The sequence below is a fragment of the Phoxinus phoxinus genome, assembly GCF_949152265.1.
Source record: "Phoxinus phoxinus genome assembly, chromosome: 3".
In the NCBI taxonomy this organism is placed as follows: domain Eukaryota; kingdom Metazoa; phylum Chordata; class Actinopteri; order Cypriniformes; family Leuciscidae; genus Phoxinus; species Phoxinus phoxinus.
Genome location: NC_136878.1, coordinates 26,542,174 through 26,566,111, shown reverse-complemented (window position 1 = coordinate 26,566,111; position 23,938 = coordinate 26,542,174). Strand labels below are relative to the sequence as shown.

At 37.0% G+C, this 23,938-nt stretch overlaps 2 protein-coding genes across 21 annotated transcripts in view; both read left to right on the top strand.

The window, feature by feature from the left end:
* Nucleotides 1-10,393, top strand: part of ncor1 (nuclear receptor corepressor 1) — a 98,934-nt gene extending 88,541 nt beyond the window's left edge. For 13 of the 19 annotated variants that reach the window (XM_079607402.1, XM_079607411.1, XM_079607409.1 and 10 more), the window contains 9 exons: nt 620-745; nt 1,275-1,417; nt 1,502-1,740; nt 3,778-3,924; nt 4,175-4,293; nt 4,438-4,491; nt 4,660-4,872; nt 7,997-8,170; nt 8,270-10,393. In XM_079607402.1, coding sequence (XP_079463528.1) covers nt 620-745; nt 1,275-1,417; nt 1,502-1,740; nt 3,778-3,924; nt 4,175-4,293; nt 4,438-4,491; nt 4,660-4,872; nt 7,997-8,170; nt 8,270-8,478 — 1,424 coding nt within the window. In that variant the 3' untranslated portion in view covers nt 8,479-10,393. The remainder of the gene's footprint in view (nt 1-619; nt 746-1,274; nt 1,418-1,501; nt 1,741-3,777; nt 3,925-4,174; nt 4,294-4,437; nt 4,492-4,659; nt 4,873-7,996; nt 8,171-8,269) is intronic. The other 6 variants (XM_079607396.1, XM_079607394.1, XM_079607399.1 and 3 more) reach the window with 1 other exon arrangement.
* A 1,368-nt stretch (nt 10,394-11,761) lies between these two features.
* On the top strand, nt 11,762-23,938 carry LOC306995069 (uncharacterized protein). Of its 2 annotated transcripts, none has more exons than XM_079606297.1 (7): nt 11,762-11,866; nt 12,019-12,369; nt 12,478-12,595; nt 17,313-17,368; nt 17,546-17,614; nt 17,739-17,841; nt 23,760-23,938. In XM_079606297.1, the coding sequence occupies exons 1-7, from the start codon at nt 11,797-11,799 to the stop codon at nt 23,794-23,796; spliced, it is 804 nt and encodes a 267-aa protein (XP_079462423.1). In that variant the 5' UTR covers nt 11,762-11,796; the 3' UTR covers nt 23,797-23,938. The 2 variants fall into 2 exon arrangements, with proteins under 2 accessions (XP_079462423.1, XP_079462424.1); XM_079606298.1 differs by lacking the exons at nt 11,762-11,866; nt 12,019-12,369; nt 12,478-12,595 and adding exons at nt 15,707-15,833; nt 15,995-16,342; nt 16,451-16,567 and having other exon boundaries at nt 17,312-17,368.

Here is a 23,938-nt window from a genome sequence, read left to right as displayed (position 1 = left end):
CGTAGTCACTTCAACAGTCTCACACCATAAGCTAGATTTGTGATAGTTGAACACAATGGTGTAGACATCTTTATATCCTGCTCAGAGGCAAAAGAATGATTCAAGAAATTAGACAACTTGTGAGACAAATACAAGGCATGAACTTAGGGATTTACTAACAGAAGGTATTAACAGGAAACTTAATGGGATGACCAGTGCCATTGAGGCCATGAGACCTAATAGTCTTAGGAAACCTAGAAAGCACAACCTGTGATCCAGCTGGAACGGAGACTGACAACAGTGAAAAACCTCTGACCTCAGATTTGACAGAGTAATTCCATTATAGGGAGTGTAGTTCTTACCACGGGAATTACATTTGTTCTCTTTCTGTGACTTACTATAAAGTCTGCTAGAAGGATGCTTCAATGACTACTTTGTAATCTACTCAGTTTTTATGCCACATGGGCTTGGTGGTGCCAAAACACACTTCAGCTTAAAATTTTCACATAGATATTAACATATTTTATTTGGAAGGAGGTTGAAAACAGTGTGCTAAAGGTGTAGATGGCACACCCTCTCTCACTAACAAACCAGCTTTATTTACTTAAAGGCTATAACTGCATGTTTGCATGTCCTTCAGTGTCATCCAGTCGTTATGAGGCTCAGGGGGGAATTGAGGTGATCAGCCCTGCTAACTCTCCAGCCCTGAGGGAAGAGAAGAATGAAGGACCTTTCCCATCAGAAAAGAGCTCTCAGCAACCCACAGGTGAGACTTCAAAGCCCTGATGCCTCCACAAGCCCGGAAACTGAGCATGTTTGATCAAGATGAAGTGAATCTCATGAAATATTTTAGGAACACATCCAGGTTATATCATACTGTCAAAAAAGGAAGAAAAAAATAATTATTTGCAAATTAAGCTTATATTAGAAATTTTTTATTACTTTTTAGAAGGTTTTTTGCATTGTAAGACTATTTTTGGTGGCAGACATTTTACGGCCACATTCACATTTTCTCAAAGAAAATCTCAATCCTATTTCTATAATGCGTAAAAAAATATGAAGGAACATTCATTCATTGTGGTTTTATTTTATTTCTATACTGCCTTTAATTTAAAATCATTTGTTTTTACTCTGTTACAATAAAAAATGCTCTTACAGTAATGACAATCACAATTAATAATAATTGGAATTAATAATAAATAAATAAATACAAATTATCTTTGAAAAATAACTTTTGTGAGATTTACCCTAGTGTCATTTCTGTCAGTTCTTTGACCTGATCTTGTGTTGTGTAGGAATGAGGTTTGACATTAGCCGGTACAGGCAGTCAGGAGATTCAGGACCTTCTGCACCCCACCAGCCCCCCTCCTCACAAGCAGACGGTTATGGGCCCGTCCCGAAAACACACCGCATCATGACCCTCGCTGACCACATTTCAGTAAGTTGCTCTCCTACTCGTGATGCTTATGTCACATGTCACACCTCCTTCATTGCCCTCATTTTCTCTCTCTTTCTCTCACAGCACATTATTACACAAGACTTTGCCAAGAGCCAGGATCCTCCTCCATCCAGTTCGCTGCCTTCCTCTTCATCCTCCTCTTCACTCTCCTCCACATTCCAGAGCTCTGGTATGGGAGGTGGTGTAGGTCGAGTTAAACCCCCTAACCGCTATAGCCCAGAAAACACAGCTCCAGCTACACACCACCAGAGACCACCAAGCAGAGTATCACCCGAGAACTCTTCCGATAAACCAAGAGCCAGGTACCCGTCGACACAAAAACTAAATTGCTATATGAAAGCCAAGATTTTACTTAAATTAGTCATTTGTACAGAAACGCACACAAGCCGCACAAGAACGCATGCATATACAATGCTGTTCAAAAGTTTGGGGTTGGTTGTACTGTTTGGATGTTGTTGTTTTTTAGAGAAAATAATACTTTTAATCAGTAAGGACTCATTAAATTTATAAAAAGTGATGATAAAGACATTTATAATATTATACAATATTACTATTTCAAATAAATGCTGTTCTTTTGAACGTTCTATTCATCAAAGAATCCTGGAAATGCACCACACAAATATTAAGCAGCAGTAAATTTTTATATTGATCAATAATACAATAATAGATGTTTCTTGAGCAGCAAATCAGCATATTAGAAGGATTTCTGAAGGATCATGTGACACTGAAAATGAAGCTTTGCCATCACAGTAATAAATTACATTTTAAAATATAATAGTACATTACATTTTAAATTGTAATGTAAGACTGGAAAAATTCGAAGAGAGGGCTTTTGCTGAGAGAATTAAGGAAATTAACATTTGAACTCAGCCTTCACTACTAATATTTCACAATATTGCTGTTATTACTGTTATTTTAATAAAATGATTGCAGCCTTGGTGAGCATAAGAGACTCTTTCCAAAACATACAAAAAATCTTACCAACACAAATTTTTATACAATACTGTATGTGCGTATTTGTATACGTCCACACCAAAGTTACCGACATTGAGAACACAAAGAACTTAAAGCTGATGTAAGACATTGTTTAATGGATTGGTGAAATATTCTTGTTTCCTGACATATATTACTGAATTAGGTGTCCTTAAATGCCTGTCTCTGTGATAGCTATAGGCTCTGAAACTGGCAAAAAAATTATTTGGTTAGATTCAGAAAGTGTTTTCTGCTTGTCTATTTTGCACATTTACAGGGCAGCCCATATATGTGAAGTAGGAAGCTGAGAGTGTGGTAGTTCAATTGGATCCTTAAATGCCAATAAGTTAAATGCCATTTTCAACCTCTCACACTGTTGTTGCTCTTTTTACCCCATCTCTAAATATGACACTACCTTTGGTGCAATAGTATCTCTATAGGGCAGGATTTTCTTGTATGTAATTCAGTTACTACATCTGGCTGACGTCACCGAATGACTGACTTCTCTTAAAGGCCCTTTAAGTTATATATAAAGTTATGTTACACATGCAGTGTGAAATATAGATGTTTGTTCATGTTAAATGTTTTAAGTTTTTTAAAGATTTAAAGTGCACTACAAATAGTTGTTGTCTCCCAGAAGAATCGATTCTGAACTGCTGAAACGAGTCGTCAGCAATTCCAGTCTCACTTCCTGTTACAAATCTATGTAACACATTTGTATAATGCCAGCTTATGGTCTTCATTGGCTGCCCGTGAATGGCGTCTAATTTGTCTGCCTTCGAACGCTTTAGTTTTAGCTGAGGCCTGGAAGAGTTTGGTTCGTATTGTTGACATGTCGAGAAGACACTGTTTTCAGCACTGCCAATCTGCTTTGCATGCACTTTAAAAGGATGTGGACTTGTGCTAGAATTTATACGGAAAAAACAACGCCGTCATGCATATCACTGTGTATCCGGCACTGAGGAATCCTCCTGAGCTGAAATTCAGATAATACGCATTTAATTTCCGACATGCGCTATAAGTGGTAGACCAATCACAATTGACTGGGCCATCTGACCAATAAGAGCAGAGTATGCTCTCAGAAAGGAGAGGTTTAGAGAGACTTTGAACAGACTTTGAAATCTTTGAACAAACTGTTTTCAGTCTCTTTTGAGAAGTGAGGTGATCTGCCATGTATATTGTAAGAAATTAAAGTGTTTTTTGACGTCGGATGCATGTAAACCTATTGTAGGAGATCTCCAAAACTAATTTTGGCATAGTTGGGGCACTTTAATGCTTACAAAAATCCTTACAAAATGCGTGAGATGCTTTGTACACACTGAAAACAATGCCCCAGCAGCATTCTCTTATCTTTCTGTCTCTCTCAGGCCAGGCAGGTCTCCTGATCGAGGTCGAGGGCTTGTCGAGGGCAGCTATGAGCCCATTTCTCCTCCTCAGGGTTATTCTGGGTTGGATAAACAGGAGGCCAGTATGCTGCAGAGTCAGAGACGAGAGCATGAGCTCCCCGAACAGAGGTAGTAACTCATTGTCTCTCTGCACTACTAGGTGTATGAGCCTGCCTTTACACTTTTTTTTTAGTTATATATAGTTATTCAGACATTTGTTTAAGGGGAAAAAAACAATAAATCAAAAATAATATACTAAAGCAAACTGGACTGCCTATGTAGCTGAATATTCAGACTGTTGTCCGTTTATTGTCTTTGTGTTATTTTTGGCCAACCCTATTCTTCACTGTGTGGTCTTTTGACCTTTCTTTTGTTTCAGGACTGACTCGCGCTCCCCAGGCAGTGGCAGTTACCTGCCCTCCTTTTTCACCAAGCTGGAGAACACGTCTCCTATGGTTATGTCCAAAAAGCAGGAGATCTTCCGCAAAGCAGAAGTCGGTCAGTGACAATGCAAACCCATTTAGTCAGAGACCTATTCCCACTCAGCTCAGGATATTTACTTCACTGCAGTGTTAATTTGACGTCTTTTATTCAGACAATTGCCACCTAATTCTACCTCTCATTTGCCCTTTCTCTGAACAGGTAATGCTCAGCCGGGCACAGAGATCTTCAATCTCCCGGCAGTAACATCATCAAGTGAGTTTCACAACTATCAGTATTATTAATTTCACCATAATGCCTTTTACATCATTTGATGTATTTTCATGTTTCGTGCATTTCATGGTTTTCATAGTTTGACGCAAGTTTTAAACGCTTCTTAAATTATTCTCAAATTTTCCAATGTGTGTGTGTTGTCCTGTACAGGCAGTGTAAACACTAGAAACCACTCATTTAGTGATCCAGCCAGTAATCTGGGTCTGGAGGACATCATCAGGAAAGCTCTGATGGGGAACATGGAGGAGAAGCAGGAGGACCAGCAGCAGGCTCACCTGGGGACAGGAAACACTTCAGGAAGCATGAGCAGTCTTTCAGAAAGCCGACAGGAGGCCAGCCCGTCCCCTAACACAGGTTCATACTGTAAATACACGTCAATGAACATACACTTTTATTTAAAACTGCAAAAGTGCTTTGTGGGCCAGCTTATTAACAGGAAAATGAAATTACAAGGCTAATACTGGTCATTGGAGAATCCCTCTGAATTAGGGCTGTCATTAGAGCCCTGCATTTCAGCCCGAGCCCGACGGGCCCCGACTTATTTACGCCCCTTGGGCCGGGCTTCGGGCCAATTTTCACGTCATAGTTCACACGCGGGCCGGGCCTCGGGCCTGTTTTAGGCTTATCCTTCTTTTTATAGCCTATTTTTGACATGTATTAAAATTAAATATGAGAAGTTGACGATGGAAAAACAAACATAGAAAGACGTTTTAAACCTATCACACTGACATATGACTGACACATGACAGTCTGCTCGCGCACACACACACACACACGCACGCACACAGGTTTCCCGGCGGCGCGACCCAAGATTTGCGCGACCGGATCGCTGTTTTTAGTGTCCCCGCCAGCAGCAGAAGTATAGCGAGCGTGACTTCAGCGCAGCTGGAATAGTTCAAGAAAAAAGTACGACTGGATTAAAACCTTCCACTGTGGATGCTGTGATTTTTCTTCACGATGCTCTGTAAGAAACTGTTCTTAGCCATGTTAGGGGGCTGTCTTGTTGGCTTTCGTTTGAAAACGACTTTATTTTCATCAGTCTGTTGGAAACTATTGGAAATAAGAATGGCCATGTTCTGTAGTGAAGACTTGATTTTTGAGGTAACGTTAAGATAATGTGCATGTTTGTTTTTAATTTAATGCCATTTTTTTGATTTGTTTAGAGGCTAACTTATAGCTCATTTCGTTTGCGAGCGCTGTTGCGACTGTGAGCAGCAGAGCAGTTTGCCTCAGCTTTTAAAAAATGATAATAAACGTTTAAACTATAACTGTGTATGTGTGATATGCTTAAGGTGTTTTATGGATTTTATTGTAGCCAAGTAAAGTGTTGATTTGAGAGGCTAAATGGATCAAACATGTTTAACTCGCTGTCGGCTGCTTGGTCGTCAATAAAAAAACAAAAAGAAACCGAACATTTGTCTAAATTACCTTAATAAAGAAATGAAAAGAAACATAACTAACAAAACGGAACTATTTTAATGGCTGCAAATAGTTAGTTTGCCCTAGACCAGGCTACATGTAGCCTATATAAAAAAAATAAAAAAACGGGCTCGGGTCGGACTCGGGCTGATAATTATGATGAGCTGTCGGACACGGGCCGGGCTAGGGCCTGAGCGTCTCGGGCCAGGGCCGGGTTAGGGCCTAGATTTGAGGCCCGTGCAGGGCTCTAGCTGTCATGATACAATTTACACCACACAGTTATCATGACCTGAAGAATTTGATTATCACAATATCTTTAGAAATTAAAAAATAATGCTATCAGTCAAATTCATATTCAAATTTATTTTGTTTTCTCAAATTACGCATTTAGGGAGACTACAAAACCATAATTTTGGCACTTCCTTCAGTCTCACACCTCATATCATGATTCAAAAAAACTCCCACACAGATTTTTTCAAGTGCAGGAAAGTGTCTCGCTTTCGTCTCTGATTTCCTCCATGATGTTGTGAGGCAGTAGTAGCTACACACTGCATCGTCATATTTTCTGTTATGATGGGTGGCAACCAGTGTTAAAGGATTAGTTCACTTTTAAAATGAAAATTCTGTCATCATATACTCACCCTTAAGTTGTTTCAAACCTGTATGAATTTCTTTCCTCTGCTGAACACAAAGGAAGATATTTAGAAGAATGTCAGTAACCAGACAGCTTTTGGTTCCCATTGACTTCCATAGTAGGAAAAAAATATACTATGGAAGTCAATGGGTACCAAAAACTGTCTGGTTAGTGATATTCTTCTAAATATCTTCCTTTGTGTTCAGCAGAGGAAAGAAATTCATACAGGTTTGAAACAACTTAAAGGGTTAGTTCACCCAAAAATGAAAATAATGTCATTAATGACTCACCCTCATGTCGTTCCAAGCCCGTAAGACCTCCGTTCATCTTCGGAACACAGTTTAAGATATTTTAGATTTAGTCCAAGAGCATTCTGTCCCTCCATTGAAACTGTATATACAGTATACTGGCCATGTCCATAAAGGTAATAAAAAGATCATCAAAGTAGTCCATGTGACATCAGTGGGTTAGTTAGAAGTTTTTGAAGCATCGAAAATACTTTTTGGTCCAAAAATAACACAAAATAAGACTTTATTCAGCATTGTATTCTCTCCCTTGTCTGTTGTCAATCCTTCACAGTTACGCTGATGGCGTAAGACGCTGATGACGTGTATTTCTGGTGCGCCCGAGCTTCATTTATAGACTGAGGGAAACGCACGCTGTAAAAGTGTCTCATCCGCGACATGCACATTTACGCACCATTAAAAAAATGATATCCACGCAAACAATGTAGAATAGCTTGAATATAGCGTGCGTCTTCCTCAGACTGTAAACGAAACTCGGGCGCACCAGATAACACGTCATCAGCGTCTTCCGTCAGCAGCGTCACTGCGGAGTCGTGAACGCAGATTCACAACAGACCCGGGAGAGAATACAATGCGGAATAAAGTCTTATTTTGTGTTATTTTTGGACCAAAAAGTATTTTTGATGCTTCAAAAACTTCTAACTAACCCACTGATGTCACATGGACTACTTTGATGATCTTTTTATTACCTTTATGGACATGGACAGTATACTGTACATACAGTTTCAATGGAGGGACAGAAAGCTCTCGGACTAAATCTAAAATATCTTAAACTGTGTTCCGAAGATGAACGGAGGTCTTACGGGCTTAGAACGACATGAGGGTGAGTCATTAATGACATTATTTTCATTTTTGGGTGAACTAACCCTTTAAGGGTGAGTATATGATGACAGAATTTTCATTTTAAAAGTGAACTAATCCTTTAAGGTTGGAGTACAACCACCTTATTGACATGTCAACCAGAAGCTTACTGGCTCTGGATTATTTATATCATCATATTTGTAGTATCAACATGACACCAGTATTTAATTGAAGTATCACGGTTATCATCAATACCCCTAGTCTGAATGTTTGCATATCATTCAAGACCAAACTGCTGACGTCCTTGTCCATCTTTCTACCTCCACAGCAGGCAGGCAGAAGCTTCAGAGCAAAGCTAGCAGCAGGAAATCAAAGTCTCCGAACCCAGGCCAGGCATACTCTGCCGGAGAGCGTCCCTCTTCTGTGTCCTCCGTTCATTCGGAGGGTGATTACCACAGACAGGCTCCCACCTGGGCTTGGGAGGACCGGCCGTCGTCCACAGGTCAGCTACTTGATTCTTGATTGTTAGATTAAATGGTTTTGTTAGAGCTACATTTGTTGAAATTAAAATGATTGTTTGTTTCTCTTTCCTCCTGCCCAGGTTCCATGCAGTTTCCTTATAACCCCCTGACCATGCGCATGCTCAGTAGTACCCCTCCCACCTCCATGGCCTGCCCATCTCCCTCCATGCAGTCCCAGCAGCAGCCACAGGGTGGCGCCTCTGGCCCCGTGGCTCCGGCGCGAGCTTGGGAGAGAGAGCCACCGCTACTGTCAGAGCAGTACGAGACCCTCTCGGACAGCGACGACTGAGGCAGGTGACCCGCCTCCCTCTCCCACACGAGCGTCCATGCCTCACTCCTGTTCACCATCGCCCTTCTTTCGCTGTCTTTATGAATCCCACTCACTGCTACTCGAGAGTGAGATTCTGCTGGGTAGGAGGTCGTACGTTTGGTGCTAATTAGTGCCCACTGGTGGTCAGAGAGAGCATTGCTTAGAGCCACTCATTTTCAGGATTGAACCGATGCTTTGATTTTTGGCCCGTTTGGGGATGAGAACTGGACAAAATCAGAGACGTGGAAAGTCAAAAGGATTAAAAAGAACTTGTAAAGAGACTTGTTTTCTGAAAATTTATTTCTGTAAAGATTTTGTTTGTCTTTAAAAAAAGAAAAATCAATGTATGTAAATAGAGTAACCTTTTGCAGTGTTTTCATTTAACACATTTTTTTCTGCATTTTAACATTGCTTTTTAAATTTATCCCGGTTGGATGAATGGGTGGAACAAGACGCGTAGGAATTGTTGTGGTCAGTCGGGTTAAGAGCATTGAGCTTCCCACATCTGGAAGTAATGGTCTAAACAAAACTTCTCTCAACGAAACGCAAAAAGGACTTTGTTACGTTTGCCCCCTCAGATGTGGACCCCGTCTATGCAGCACTGTGGAGGTGTGTTCTGCCCTGTTACTTCAGGGAGGAAGTCACAATCGTTCATCAACAACTGTTATAGGAGGACAGGACTAAATGAAAGACGGCATCAGCCTTTTCTGTTGTAGGAGTCTAATTCACAGTAAAACTTCAGATATGAGATGAATGTTTCTTCTGTTTTTCTTTTCGACTTGGTTCTAATCTTCAGCAGTGGCCTGTTGCAGATCTGTTCAGAGTGTTTGACCCTACAGTTGAATGTCTGACAGTTGGACACGACTCGTCATCTTTAATTTGCCTACCGTTCTCACAGGGCTTTTCTTAGGTTGTTTCCTTTCCCCAGTAACTCTTTTTCTTTTTGAAGAAGAATGTCACTGGGGGAGGGAGTTCTCTACTACTAATCATAAAGAAGCACATATGACATGTGTATTTTTTTTGTTTTGTTCTTTTTTTCCTCCTAGACCACAAAACAAAGACAAAAAAAGGAAGTATCAAACTTGGTACATCTCTGCACCATTGTTGCACTTTTTTCCTTAGTAATTTTGAGAAGCTTAAAATCATACTACTTGTAATCTAAGTTATTCAATGTCATGCAGAGCAGAGGTCTGGAACGCTTTCAGATATGCTCATGTTTTAGTCACTTACACCATCTGCATTGGGAATGTGACTTTTTTTTTTAAACTTTAAGCATATTAAATCGGTACCATTTATCTCAGCTGCTGCACTCGTTCAGAGATTTAAATATCTGTCTGAAAGTGAATAAACTCAGTGCAGAAATAGTTGAATGTGATGAAAGCTAATGGGGGTCCCTGATATCTGAAGGCATCTCTCGATCCTGCTTTTTTCCACTTTATGTGCTTCTGCTTTGTTCAAATAACACCACCAGTCTGATCTTTATTTTAATATAATGGTTTTGCTTTCTGCAGAAGTTTAAAAAACAATGTTGAGCTCATGTTTGGATTTTTTCCACATTCTTTTTTTCTTTCTATGATTTTCAGCATCAATGTTATATTCATCCTGTTTTAATGGGATGTCAAGTGTTTACAATGGCATTGACAAAAATGGTGAAACTTGAATCTTAAAGATAATTAAAATTGCTCATCACGTCAGTCTATTTCCAGTTTAGCTTTGCAAGGGTGACTTTCTTTTTTTCTGGTCCTTTCTGAATCAAGACTTGGGAAAAAAAAGTAACTTGTCCCCTGATTTTGAAAATCCAATGTTTGTATCACTCTGTCTCCTCAGTAGTGGATGAGAAATGTGCAGACCAATCAATAAAGTAGAACAGAGCTCCACCTCTCTGAAACGGACAGCGCTGTATCTCCTGTCTCTGATGCTTTTCTTTACAATCATCTACTATCATCTAAGATATTGTGGAATGAAGATCCTACTAAGATCATACTAGTTTGGAATGACACAAGGCTGAATAAATGATGACCATTTTCCTCAGCATTAGTCTGACTATAATAGTCAGAACAGTGCTGAATATTATAGCATCAGATCATTTACAGAACATTTCTAAATAAGGGTACTTGAATTGTTACTGGATGTCAACTTAATTTCATAATATTCTACATATTTTTAGCTTACAGCCGAAGTGATGATGTTTTGGCCACTAAAACAAGACAACTGGCTTCCTTCATTTGTATAAACGCATGACATTTAGAGACTAGCTGATGGTGCTGTTCAGTGACCTGGGTTTTTTCTCCTGTGTTCACATTGATGCTTCAGTCTTCATTGATTGTGTGGAAACATCTTATATTTCATACTCTGTCTTTAATATAAGTTTTTCTTTCAGTGTCCCTTGGATTGAGTCCTTCACGGTGAGTGTTCTTGTAGTTCACACAGTAGATCATGTGATCATCAGCGTTATCACCGTTATGGGGTTAATTCCCAGGGAATGCAAGAACTGAATAAAAACATACCTTGAATGTAATGGACTGTTAGTCACTTATTAGTGACTTGCATGTAATGTACATACAGTAAGTTATTCTAAAAGTCAAGTTTTAGAATAATTACAATTTAAGTTATTGACATTCCTGCCATGTTGCTGTAAACAGAAACTTCTACAAGATGTATTTATTCAGGAATTTGATCTTTCAAAATGTAGAATGAGACAAAATCTAATGTGAATGATTTATTGGCTGCTGTTCGGTTTATTATTGACTCTTCTGCAGGTAAATGCTGAGAAATAATAGTGTAGATATAGATATAATAAAATCTCAATTAGTTGAACACAAAAAAAACTCAGTAGCAGAATTATCTAATTAACCTTCAAATGTGAAGACTTTATCCTGCTTCTTATGGACTTCAGATGAGATGAGACCTCAAGCTGTTTGGACTGTTTCTCTGCTGCATGTTAGAGGTCAATAAGGTCTCTGAAATCTTAATCAGCTTTACATTTCTTTAAATACACCCTTTAAAGTGTGCTTTTGTCTTCCAACTATATCCAACTCTTCTCCATGTCCAATCTTTTCACACAGGTAATACATAATGTGTGTCAACAGAAGCTCATTACAAGAGTCAGTTTCTCCACAGAACTGCAGTCTGAAGTCCTGCTGCCTTGCCTTCTTGGACCAGCTGTCTGGATCAAACCTGACCATGAGTGCTGTTCATACAATTCAGGAAGTGCGTTTTCAGGAAGTGTCTTGCTTAAATTCTCTCCTCGCTGCACATTAACTGCATCTGCACTCATCTTCAGTGATCACAGGAGACATGAAGCGGTTTGGACGGTGTTTCTCTGCTGTGTGGATGTTGTGCGGCTGCTTTCTAGTGTATGTTAAAGGTCAGTAAACTCTGATGCTGCAGTAAGAATTACATTATTTATACACTTGTGTTTATTATCTGTACTATAACCTATAGACGTTGCCTTTATTGCACTCCTTGTTAATTTTTTGACTATATCCAGCTCTTCTTCATGTCCATTCTTTCACTCAGGTCATAAGGTGTGTCAACCGAAGCTCATTTCAAGAGTCAGTTTCTCCACAGAACTGCAGTCTGATGTCCTGCTGCCTTGCCTGTTTGAAGCGGCTCTCTTTAGATCAAACCTGACCACGAATTCAGATGCTGTCTGGACTCAGATTAATACAACAGTTCACTACATTGCAGATATCCCAGTAAATGATCAGCCAAAATTCTGGAATGACAGACATGGTAGAATTAAAGCATTTAGTTACAAATCTGGAAACTTCTCCATCATGATCCGTGATGTGCAGCGCTCTGATCTGGGTCTCTACCGCTGTGAACTGTTCAGAGAGTCGAACTGTTCTCTGGGCTACAGAGAGATCAGTGAGTATTGGAATTATTCCTCTCTCAGTGTATAAATCTGATATTAAAAGTGTCGTGAAGTGGATGAATTTCTGATAGTTTACATGTCATCTTTTTGATCTTGATCAGGTCTCACTCTTGTTGAGTTTTCACTGCTCAAGAACTGGCAGCTCATAGTTGCAGGAGGAGGAGGACTTCTGCTTCTCTGTCTGATCACGGTGTGTGTTTACTGCGCACGGATGAAACGGGAGTCTGATCACTGTGCTGTGAGATCTGGTGAGTTAATTGTATTAATATTATATGACAAACCTGAAAGACAATTCATACAACACCCATGCTAATACAGTACGGTGAATGAAGTTAAAGTAACCAACTAACTGGAACAAAATAAGTAAAAGACCAGCGATATGTGATGACTAAAACTAATTCTGAGCAGGGCTGATATCACTCAAGAGCTTCTGAAATAGTTTGCTATGCAGTTCTAACTCGGCTGATCTAGGATGGGTCTCGGAGATGTGGAAAACATATTGGACACAGCTTCATATCATTAACATTTTCTCTTACCATGTTCTTTCAGGTCCAACAGTTGATGAGATGACATATACAACAGTTGTCTATAAGGCGCTACTCTTTCATGGCAGTCCATGAAAACAATGGAACAGTTATTTCTTAATCAAATACATTTATAAAGTAGTCTATCATGTATATACTGTGTGTATAATGCATTGTTGGGATTACTTCTACCCTCAGTGACCAGTGTAATTCTTTTATATAATGAATGGGTGGGTGGGCTAAATTTGACAATGCATTTTTAATTTCCGGTAAAACTTTATTTTGATGATCACTTTTGAACATTCTGTTGATTAATTTTGCAACTACACGTCAACTAACTCTCATTAGAGTATAAGTAGACTTTCTGCTTCATATCTGCTAATGCTTTATTGTGATGCTCCTCCAACAGACACTCTACTGGCTAGAAGTAACTTTTTAACTAGTTTTTACCCAAACCCTACCAGTCTACTAATACTCTACTAACACTCTAATGAGCGTTAGCAGACATGTAAGTGCAACGCTACTTGTAGTCAACAGAATGTTAAAGGGACCATCAAAATAGTGAAACCTAATTTCCACCATTATTTGCCTTAATTAAAGCTGAGATAATACCTGCAAAACTAGGGTAGAAATTCCAATATCAGCCACTTCAGAAAGTTAGCTTTTGTCATATTTGAATACATGAGGTTTCAAAATATTTCTCAGCAGTTCTTTCTCATTTATTTCTACTCTAAACAGAAAATGTGTGAAAGATCACATATTTGAATAGTCAAGTAATCTAGATATGTTTACTGATAAAGTAGATTTATCAAACTAAAATAGTTAATAAACATTCCATCACAGGTATGATCTTCTCAAAATGGCAAAAAAAAAAAAAAATTGTAAAGATTATTAAAAGATCAGAATATCAGAGTCTATTCTACTGTTAACTCAAGGAAACCGACGGCATCAAACTTTAGTGAGTCAATGCTATCTTTATAACCCAGTTTGTATGAGCTCAAAAAGATAGAAATAATTTGTAATACTTTTGAGTTGACAGTGTTGGAACACAGCTCACAGATGTTGTATGTCTTGCAAGCTGCAGGTGTGAATAGCATCACCTCAACCATCAAGCTGCAATATGCGAGACGAGGTGATACTTCCATCATGTAACCCTCACAGCATGCAGCGTCACACTCATCTTACTGTAAACCCTGCTGGAGATTCAATGACGGCTCAAGTGTCCATGTACTGTTAGGCACTGGTCACTACTTCAGATATCTGAAATCTTTTTCTTTCTTTCTGTCTCAACATTAAAACAAACCAAACAGAGGATGTATGTTGTTTAATACTTGGGATATACAACGGACTATAAAAATAAATTTACATGGTTTTAATTTAGCTGTCCTCAGATTATTTTTTTCTTTTGTGTCAACATTTGAATGAACAGCAATGAATACAGATTCAAAAGATATATAAAAAAATATTTTTTAATAAATGTGTAAATGGCGAGGCTCATTATAATGAACTGAAACAAAGAAATGCATTAGACAAAGACAAAAAAGTTCTCTAACTACTGATTACTTTGTGTTCCCAATGTGAACTAGGTCTTACGGGATGTGTTTATGCTTTTGATGGTTGTCTGTAACTTGGTTTTGTGGCAGAAGAGACAGACAGAAGGCTGTCTGTGGTGATATGACACCTTAAGTGTTCGTGTCTATGTGTTGTGCTCACTTTTCACCGGCTATTCAAATGCAACAATATTGCTGAAAAGAAATGCTCAAAATTTCCAAATGCCTCTGATGATCTGGATCTAAAATACATCGACTTGCTTTACTTTCATGTGTTTGTGCTAGTACCAAACATTTTTGTAAAACTATTTTAGTTTATTTTTATATTGCATTTATGAACCAAATAACGGAGTTTATTTATTTGATACTTTTTTATTAAGCAGACTTTGTCCACTCTGATGTTACCCACAGCCTAGCCCAGATATTAGAAAACAATCACATAGTATAGAACTTTTGATCTAAAAAAATAATAAAAACAATACATATTTTCCAACCAAAATCAATGGATGCATAAAATTGACATGTGAACAAATACAACTGGATGCATTCTCATGTTTTTATTAAACAAAGTTACATAACTCGAAGTGTTCCAGTGTGTGGTTTCTTCCTTTAGATGAGGTGCAATAACATGAAACGAACACTTCCTGTAGTTATGCATGTTTCACTCCAGCTCAGTGGCAGATGTAGGCTTTCGAGTATTGCGTGCTTCAGGTTTGCCACCACATTTCAATGGGGTTTCCAAAACTTACACTCTCAATCTATTCTAAGGCAGAACTGTTTGTTTCAGATCCTTGTCTTTCTGCATGGGGCATCTGTGCTTCAACGTCAGCACACAGATATAGCTTTACATTCTCCTGGAGAACAGATTTATGATAGCATGGCATCCATGTCCTGAAGGAAAAACACAGCAGTGTTTGACTGCTGGTATTTAGTGTTTTTATGAAATGAACATTACATCTTTAAAAACAAAAAAAGTACCAAATCTGAATGTTCATTTTACTGCTGAACAACTTCTATATGCTAACACAATGCATTGTAAAATCTGACTCTAAACTTCCATTGTACCTCAGTCTTTTTGTTTGTTCTATTTTCTAATTATTATTTAAAAGCAGATACAAATAAGCCTTAAATATGTTTCCATAAACCAGTTTTTCCATTTACAATCATGATTACACAGTTGCTACTTTTTTTTTTTTTTTGTGCATGCAGTTTTTTCCCCAGCATTTTCAGGAAGTGACATGCTTAACAGATTGTCACCTCGCTGAACATGAACTCGGTGCTGTTCAACTGCATCTTCAGTGATCACAGGAGACATGAAGCGGTTTGGACGGTGTTTCTCTGCTGTGTGGATGTTGTGCGGCTGCTTTCTAGTGTATGTTAAAGGTCAGTAAACTCTGATGCTGCAGTAAGAATTACATTATTTATACACTTGTGTTTATTATCTGTACTATAACCTATAGACGTTGCGTTTATTGCACTCCTTGTTAGTTTTATTTATTTTTTGACTATATCCAGCTCTTCTTCATGTCCATTCTTTCACTCAGGTCATAATGTGTGTCAACAGAAGCTCATCTCAAGAGTCAGTTTCTCCACAGAACTGCAGTCTGATGTCCTGCTGCCTTGCCTGTTTGAAGCGGCTCTCTTTAGATCAAACCTGACGAAATCAAGTGCTGTCTGGACTCAGATTAATACAACAGTTCACTACATTGTAGTTATCCTAGTAAATGATCAGCCACAATTCTGGAATGACAGACATGGTAGAATTAAAGCATTTAGTTACATACCTGGAAACTTCTCCATCATGATCCGTGATGTGCAGCGCTCTGATCTGGGTCTCTACCGCTGTGAACTGTTCAGAAAGTCGAACTGTTCTCTGGGCTACAGAGAGATCAGTGAGTATTGGAATTATACCTCTCTCAGTGTATAAATCTGATATTAAAAGTGTCGTGAAGTGGATGAATTTCTGATAGTTTACATGTCATCTTTTTGATCTTGATCAGGTCTCAATCTTGTTGAGTTTTCACTGCTCAAGAACTGGCAGCTCATAGTTGCAGGAGGAGGAGGACTTCTGCTTCTCTGTCTGATCACGGTGTGTGTTTACTGCGCACGGATGAACCGTGAGTCTGATCACTGTGCTGTGAGATCTGGTGAAACTTTTCATGCAATGCTTTACACACATGCAAAGAGAAAATAAGTGTTAAAAGGCAAACATTATAAATGTAAATTAGTTAAAAAATGTTGGTTTAAAATAATTGTAAGTATAGGGTATGATCAATACATATTTGATCAAGTTTTTCTGAAATGGTTATTTGAGAAGCCCATTAAAACAAGTGGCATTTAAAATACAGCACATAAAAAAATTAAGAAAAAGACCTTTATAAATGAATTATTTCAGCTGCTCTTTCAGACACTGTTTTTATTCAGTCCACCAACTATTGATCTGTGTATGAACAGATGAAGAAATCTTAGTAGGCAGGGATTCAGTAGTTAATGTGATGAACTATCTTTAGATATTCTGTTATACACCTGTGTAAACTTGAAAAAAACTGACTGCGTGCATCCACCTAAGAATACTGAGAGAGAAAAATCCACCTTTTTCAACTTAAAAACTTGAGTATTTTTAAGTATAACCAATTTTACTTTTCAAGTAATTTCAACTTAAATTGTATTAAACTAACTTTAAAAAAATTAGTTGAGTTTCAGTTACAGTGAAAGAGTCTTGCATCCTTTGTTTGCAGATGCCACTTGCAGGGTTTGAAGTTTTGTATTTGATGTAATGTTATTTTAGTGTGGTTTAATTGTTCGTATTTTTGGTGATCACTGTATATTTACATCATAGAACTTTTTCTTTCTGTTATCAGGACAAACAGTCGATGCAACAGTTGAGCACGGATCACACAACTGTCATGACAGCAATGGTAAATTGCATATCGACTGTTATTGTTATAAAAACAAATGCCTGCTGTGGTCTAGAATGAATTTTATGAAGTGATGGCATAATCTCAAGACCATTGCTGAAACTTAAATAAAATTTCTACATAAAATCGGATAATTATAACTTGGATTATTAATAACTGTTCTCCCTGTTCTTTTAGGAGAAAAAGTTGATGAAATAACCTATGCATCGGTTGCTTATAAGTCACACAAATGCCAAGACAGTAAAGGTAATTATATTATGTCAATTATGTTGTATTACAGTTGAAATATTTAGCTTATACATCAAAACGTGAGATATCTCTGTTTCATACAACATTTTCTCATTATTTTTTTTATCTACTTCCTCATTAGTACTTGTGAATAATAAGCCTGAATATGGCTCTGCATCAGAAAATGTCAGCCCAGAGACCGTCCTGTACGCTACTGTCAAGCAAAGAGACAAAACATGCAGCAAGTGAGCAGCAAAACATCCAAATGAAAGCACAAAAGAAAAAAAAATAATTCAGATCTGTAGGTTTTTGTAGGTGCTCCGAGAAGCTGACCGGTAATGGCACCAGTCCACCAAAGCTTGTACAGTCTAACTTGATGAATCTGTTTTCAAGTGGGAATTTATGTATTATGTTATTGTTAACACAAATACGTTTGTGTCTTATGGTGGCTTTAAAAGTATTAGAGACATAAATCACATTTTAACTTTTTTAATTAACTAATTTTCTAAAAGTGCTAATGACCAAACTAACTAATGTCTAAAAATGTAATGTGTAGAAGACCCAAGAAGTAACATCATTTGGACCTTTTCTACAGCACCAGGGAAACAAAAGTAAATTAATCATTTTAGCATTACAAAAAAAACCAAGATCAAACTAATATTAATTTATGGGAAATATGAGTCCATCAATAATACCCCTATTTGTGGAACGAGTCTATCGTGTACATCTGCTTTGTCTGTATTTTTTCGATCTATTTGAAAGTCATACTCTTGGCTCATCTGCACGAGGCTGAAGGGTGTGAAACTGAACTGAGCGACTTTATCACCCAAACCACTGAGATTCAGTGCATACTTACAGACAGGACCACAGATGCAACAGCAGAGCAGGATAAAACAGGCGCAGGAGCTCATGCCGTAATGAATCATGTTGCAGATTAAAGGTGGTATAAAAATACTGAGGGCTTACAAGAAACCAGTGTGGAAATTTCAAAAAAAGCCATAGTTTTTGTGTTGTGTGTTCTGTTCTGTTGAGTAGGATGGAATAAACTACACGACTTTTGCTCAGATTTTTTGCCCCGAATTGCAGTCTGGACGAGTCTACAATAGTTGCCAAAAAGTTTGCGCCTCTAAGCATCAAGGCGAGTTTCTGTGCTTTGTTGTGTTCGGAAGGATTTGAAAGTCTATGTGTATGACCCGCAGTTGTTTACAGTCTGTATGATGTTTGGTGATGCACAGTTTTTCTCTGAAACCATTTAAAAATCCGGCAAGTGTATAATGTCTATAATGTCCGGGGTGCTTTGCTCTGCCTCTGGCCTAAGAAACTGGGATAGGCTCCAGCTCCACATATGCATGTTTTTTGTTTAGTTTTTTTGAGTATCATATTTCATATAAGGTTTGTATGTATGGCTCATATATGCAATTTAATGATAATTGAGAGACATTGGGTACAAATAAATGTTTCACAAAAGCCTGTTGTGTCATATTTGACATTTACATTAACATGAAAAAATGTAAAAAGAATTTTAAGTTTTTAACATTAAAAAAATTATGCATGAATACTCCAAGTAAACCCAAGTTGCTTCAGGCCAGTAAATGTACATCTTATATTTACTTAATAAAAATCATTAAAGATTTCACAGCAAAAAAAAACTTATAAAAAAAAGTAGTAGTATGAACTATCAATCAGAGAGCAGAATACATTGATTGTAGAACTTCAGCAAAGTTTTGGTAATTTTTTTAATTTATAGGCTCTAGAAATTTGCATATTAATTTATGATACAGTAGGCTAACATATTCATAAATAGGCATTATACTTATTGTTAACATAATTTTACAAATAATGTTTACTTTAAGTTATGAGAGAATAAAATGTTGTAATACGCATTCCCAAACAAGCATTTGTTTGGCAAACATTAAAATAAAAATAAAAGCTATGTTTAAAACAAACAAACATGAAATTGTATTATTTGTGTCCTAATAAGATGGAAAATAACAATAAATAAAAAAAAATTAATGTCTCTTTATGGTCTTGCCCTTTTGGGTTAAGTTAATATTTCAATAATTGAATGACATGCAGGTTCACCGCTATTTAATGTTCGCGTTTTTTTTTTGTTTTTTTTTATTAAATGTGCATTTATACATTTTCATTAAACATTTGATTAAATTAATTATCTTTTCATCAACTCAGGAAAACCCCCATTTGGGAAACCGTGCTTTAGAGCAGTGTGCAGAATTGTGGTGATTATGACCTCTGCTGGCTATCTTGTGAACTGATAAATATGCTGTGAGACCTGTTTTTTTAGTCTGTGTGAGACGAACAAATTAAGAGAGAAGGAATGAATAACAGGGCTGGTAAAACATTAATGTCAGTAGGCACATGGAAATCTGGAAAATCAAATGTGGTTGCCACTGTTATTGTTATAATTTACAATTTAAGCAGATAAAGTGCTGTAAGACAGAAGTGCAAATGTAACACATCACTGTAAAAGAATCATACTAAACATAATTCAGTTTGGTGAACGTAACCAGGCCAAAGATTATTATTTGTTCTCTGTTTTTTCATCTATAACAGAAAAGTCCTAGTCTGAAAATGATAAAGGAAATTGGTCCAGCAGCTGAACTCTTATCATTAGAAAGTGAGATAAACAAGTCTAGTAGGAAACCATGTCTGGAGGAAAGATAAATGTAGAGATAGCACTGTATGAAGTATAATGTTTGCTTAAAAAGACTGCCAAGACCCAAGTCAACACTGGAGATGGGAATCATGTCCTCTGTGGGCTGGTTCTGAGGTTAAGGGATGCAGTGTTGACAGAAATGTGGTTAAGTTTGTTGGGACTGCTGTGGCTTAGCTACACTTTACAAATCTGTAAGACAGCCAGATGGCTTGAGATTTAGTTTACAAGCTTGTTCAAAATAGCAAACATCCAGGTCAACAGGTGCGCCAGAAAAATTTGCAGGTCTGATTTTTATTATTTATTTTTTACAGTATTTACAGTGTAGTTTACAGGTAGCCTGACTGTAATATGCCACACTGGGTTCTCCATGTTTTTCTTGATATCATGATATCATGCCCTTTTAAATGATGAAACTTCTATAAACAAATTATTTTAAAGGAATGTTATTTAACTTGACAGCCAACAGTGGAATTGTCAAATTGCTGATTAAAAATCGGACAACAATGGTATAAATATTACTTTAACTCATAACAGGCTAAAAATGTTATTTTGTTCAGCTTGGTCTAAGTAATTTGCATGTAGCCTACAATGTAGGCTAGGAGGCTATAGAAAAAAAAATGTTTTACACATTTGATTTGGCGATTAATAGCCTTGTTGGTAGAAGCTATTAACTCCAATGTCTTGGCAAGACAAAACTACAAAAAAACGCCATATAATTTGTCAGCAGAAGTGTCGTAAAGCAGATATTCCCTTTTGACGCGAGTTTGAGCGGAGTTCGAATCTGCTTTTTTCTAAACGTCTTCTGCTCCCTTTTCCCATCGCATATCAGATTGAAAAGGCTTTTTTTTTTTTTACATGAAATATTAAGAAAATATGTGAAAAGTGAAATTAATGTGCCTAACGATAATTTAATAATAAATTGTTTATAAAAAAAAAAAAAAAACATTTTTTTTTAAATAAATAAATAAAATGTATCGGGTGTAGGCAGGGCATCCAAGGCGGCATTTAGCCTATTATTAGTAGTAGGCTACCTACACTCAATATGTTATTGCACATATTTTAGAAATGTAGTAGCTAGTAGGCTACTGAGGTGCAAATAGTAGCTAGGCCTAATATTTAAACTTGTTGCAAAGAAAATAGTGTTATTTTTACATTGTGTACACTCTAAACAAAAATGGTGCTAAATAGCACTAAAAGTGGTTCATTGGCTTGTAATCATAGGGGAACCACTTTAAGTGCCATATGGCACCTCACCTTTGTCAAATGGTGCTATGTAGAACGCACCATAAGCACTGCAAAGAACCGCTGAAGAACCACTTTTTTTTAGAGTGTAGTCTATCGCTATTTTCACTTAGAGTAGCCTAGCCTATATCACTAAGGAAATAGCCTACTGCTATTTGCAATTAGTGTAAATAGCATCGCAATTTGCTCTTAGTGCAAATAGAATAGTCCTATCGCTGTTTGCACTTAGAGTAAGCATATATTACTAGGAAAATGTGCTATTTTCACTTAGTGTAAGCATCTAATAGCTATTTACACTTGGTGTGAATAGCCTGTTCCTGTTTGCAGTTGCACTTAGTGTAAATAGCACTTATTGCTACCTACGTAGTAGGCTACCTGTACACGACTTTTCCCTTTCCCCGATGACTGAGCAATTTATACAGAGCATGGCATTATGGTCTGTCACGAGTCACGACACTCCGATTTAGTCCTAAATGATCCTCATTAAGAGCTAAATTTAGTTTGACTTATGCGCTACAGTTGACTGCCTTATAGAACTAACCGGAACTAGGTGCTCAACTTTTCTTACAATTATGTTAAAATCATAGACAGTATATAAACTGGACACAGCGACCCCATAGGTTTCAACGGAGAAAAGTGAAGTCAATTAGAAGCACTCACTTCCTGATGGCTGGGCGAGCTGCGTTACAATGTGCCCATATTAGAAATATGCTGTTATAGCCTACTTTTATGAATTCTATAGAGAAAACATGAGAAACATGTAAATAAAGACTGAGAGTCAATGTTCTGAAATTATTCATTATTATTTTGTTTTGAATGCTGTATAGTGGTTTCCGGTGTGTTTGTTGTCAAATTCAAAAAAAAAATATTTTTAATTATTAAAAAATGCCATTATTTTATATGTAAATTTAATAATTTGTATTTTATTGAGAAAATATTTTGGTTTGACTTGTATATTTTTGTTATTAGATCAGATAACATTTTAAGCTGTCATATGATGTTACAATGTGCCCCTCACATGTTACATTGTACCCCGCCTATGGGGCATGTTGTCACATTTCACTTCCATTCTTTCGGAGTAAATCAAGAAAAAAAATTATACACTGTATTAAAAAAATAAAACCACATACTTGTACTAAACATGTGGGAAATTAATGTGGGGAAAAATAAATACTCTAAACCCTAAGTAGATTTACATAAACTGAGAAAGCTCTCCCCCCGCTCTCCCCTACAAGTGATTTTCAGTGCTTATCATTGAGATAGGGGGTGTTGTACACCACCAGTTTAACCGAAATGAGCTACAGTGGTGAAATCATGTACATGGGCACTATACAGAGGCAACAGAAGTCTGTGTAAAAAAATATAAAGGATTTAAAGGACAAATAATTATCATAATAATCAGGTAAAATAAAATGTAACATTTTGTGTCTGGTTTTTAATTTGATTTGCTATTATGTTAGGATCCTATTTTTTTACAGTCTATGGTTAGGATGAATGATTTGCTATAGAACTAAATCAACAGATTCTCTTTCAATATGACCCAGGGGGAAAAGACGTACTATTATATGAAGTGCATTAAAAATATATTCTATTGCATTTATAGCCTACTATAGAATTAATTTTTAATAAAATATATGCGTAGTTAAGCTTTTAAGAAATATGCTAAACCACAAGCATACTTTAAGTGAAATTCTAGTGTATTTACAGAAAGCACTTATTGTACTCTTGCTTGATGTGTATACTTTGTGTAAGAACATGGCAAAATGATTAAACTTTTAGTGAGTTTGAAGTACCTTATTTATAACCACGTGTAGGCCTACTGCAATATATTTTAAATATTTATGTAATGAACATGAGTTTTTCAAAAGTAAGATATTTTGAAAAACATTTGTAACTTTTAATAAGCACATTATTAAATACATTATATGCAAGTGCATTCTTACAATGTACCAACTTATAATGAATTAAACATTTTTTCAGCTGTGATAATAATAAGCAATCAATATGTTGTTCAGTTTGTCCTGACAGTTTGTCAGGCTGTTGTCCATGATACATTAATTGTAATAGGCTACTAATGAAATATTTCAACATCATATTTGAACTGCATCATAAATCCATTTTCCAAATATTAGCTTAAAATCCCCATATTGTGTTTACAACATTCAAACAACAGACCTTAATCATCATTGCCTGCCTGTTTTTGGAATATTTTTTGTAAAATATTAATTAAAATGTGTTGTTTTTCAGATCACCTGCTAGAAGACAAACTGAAATCAGAGAGTAGAGACAAGCAAAGAAGAGAGTAAAGCATGTTTTAATCTTATAACCTCTGCTGTAGAGATTTTTGAATCCGGTCTAATGGAGGGTGATTCAGTCAATCTTTGTGGCTAATTTCTGCACTTCCTTTGAGTCATTCTTGTAGAAAT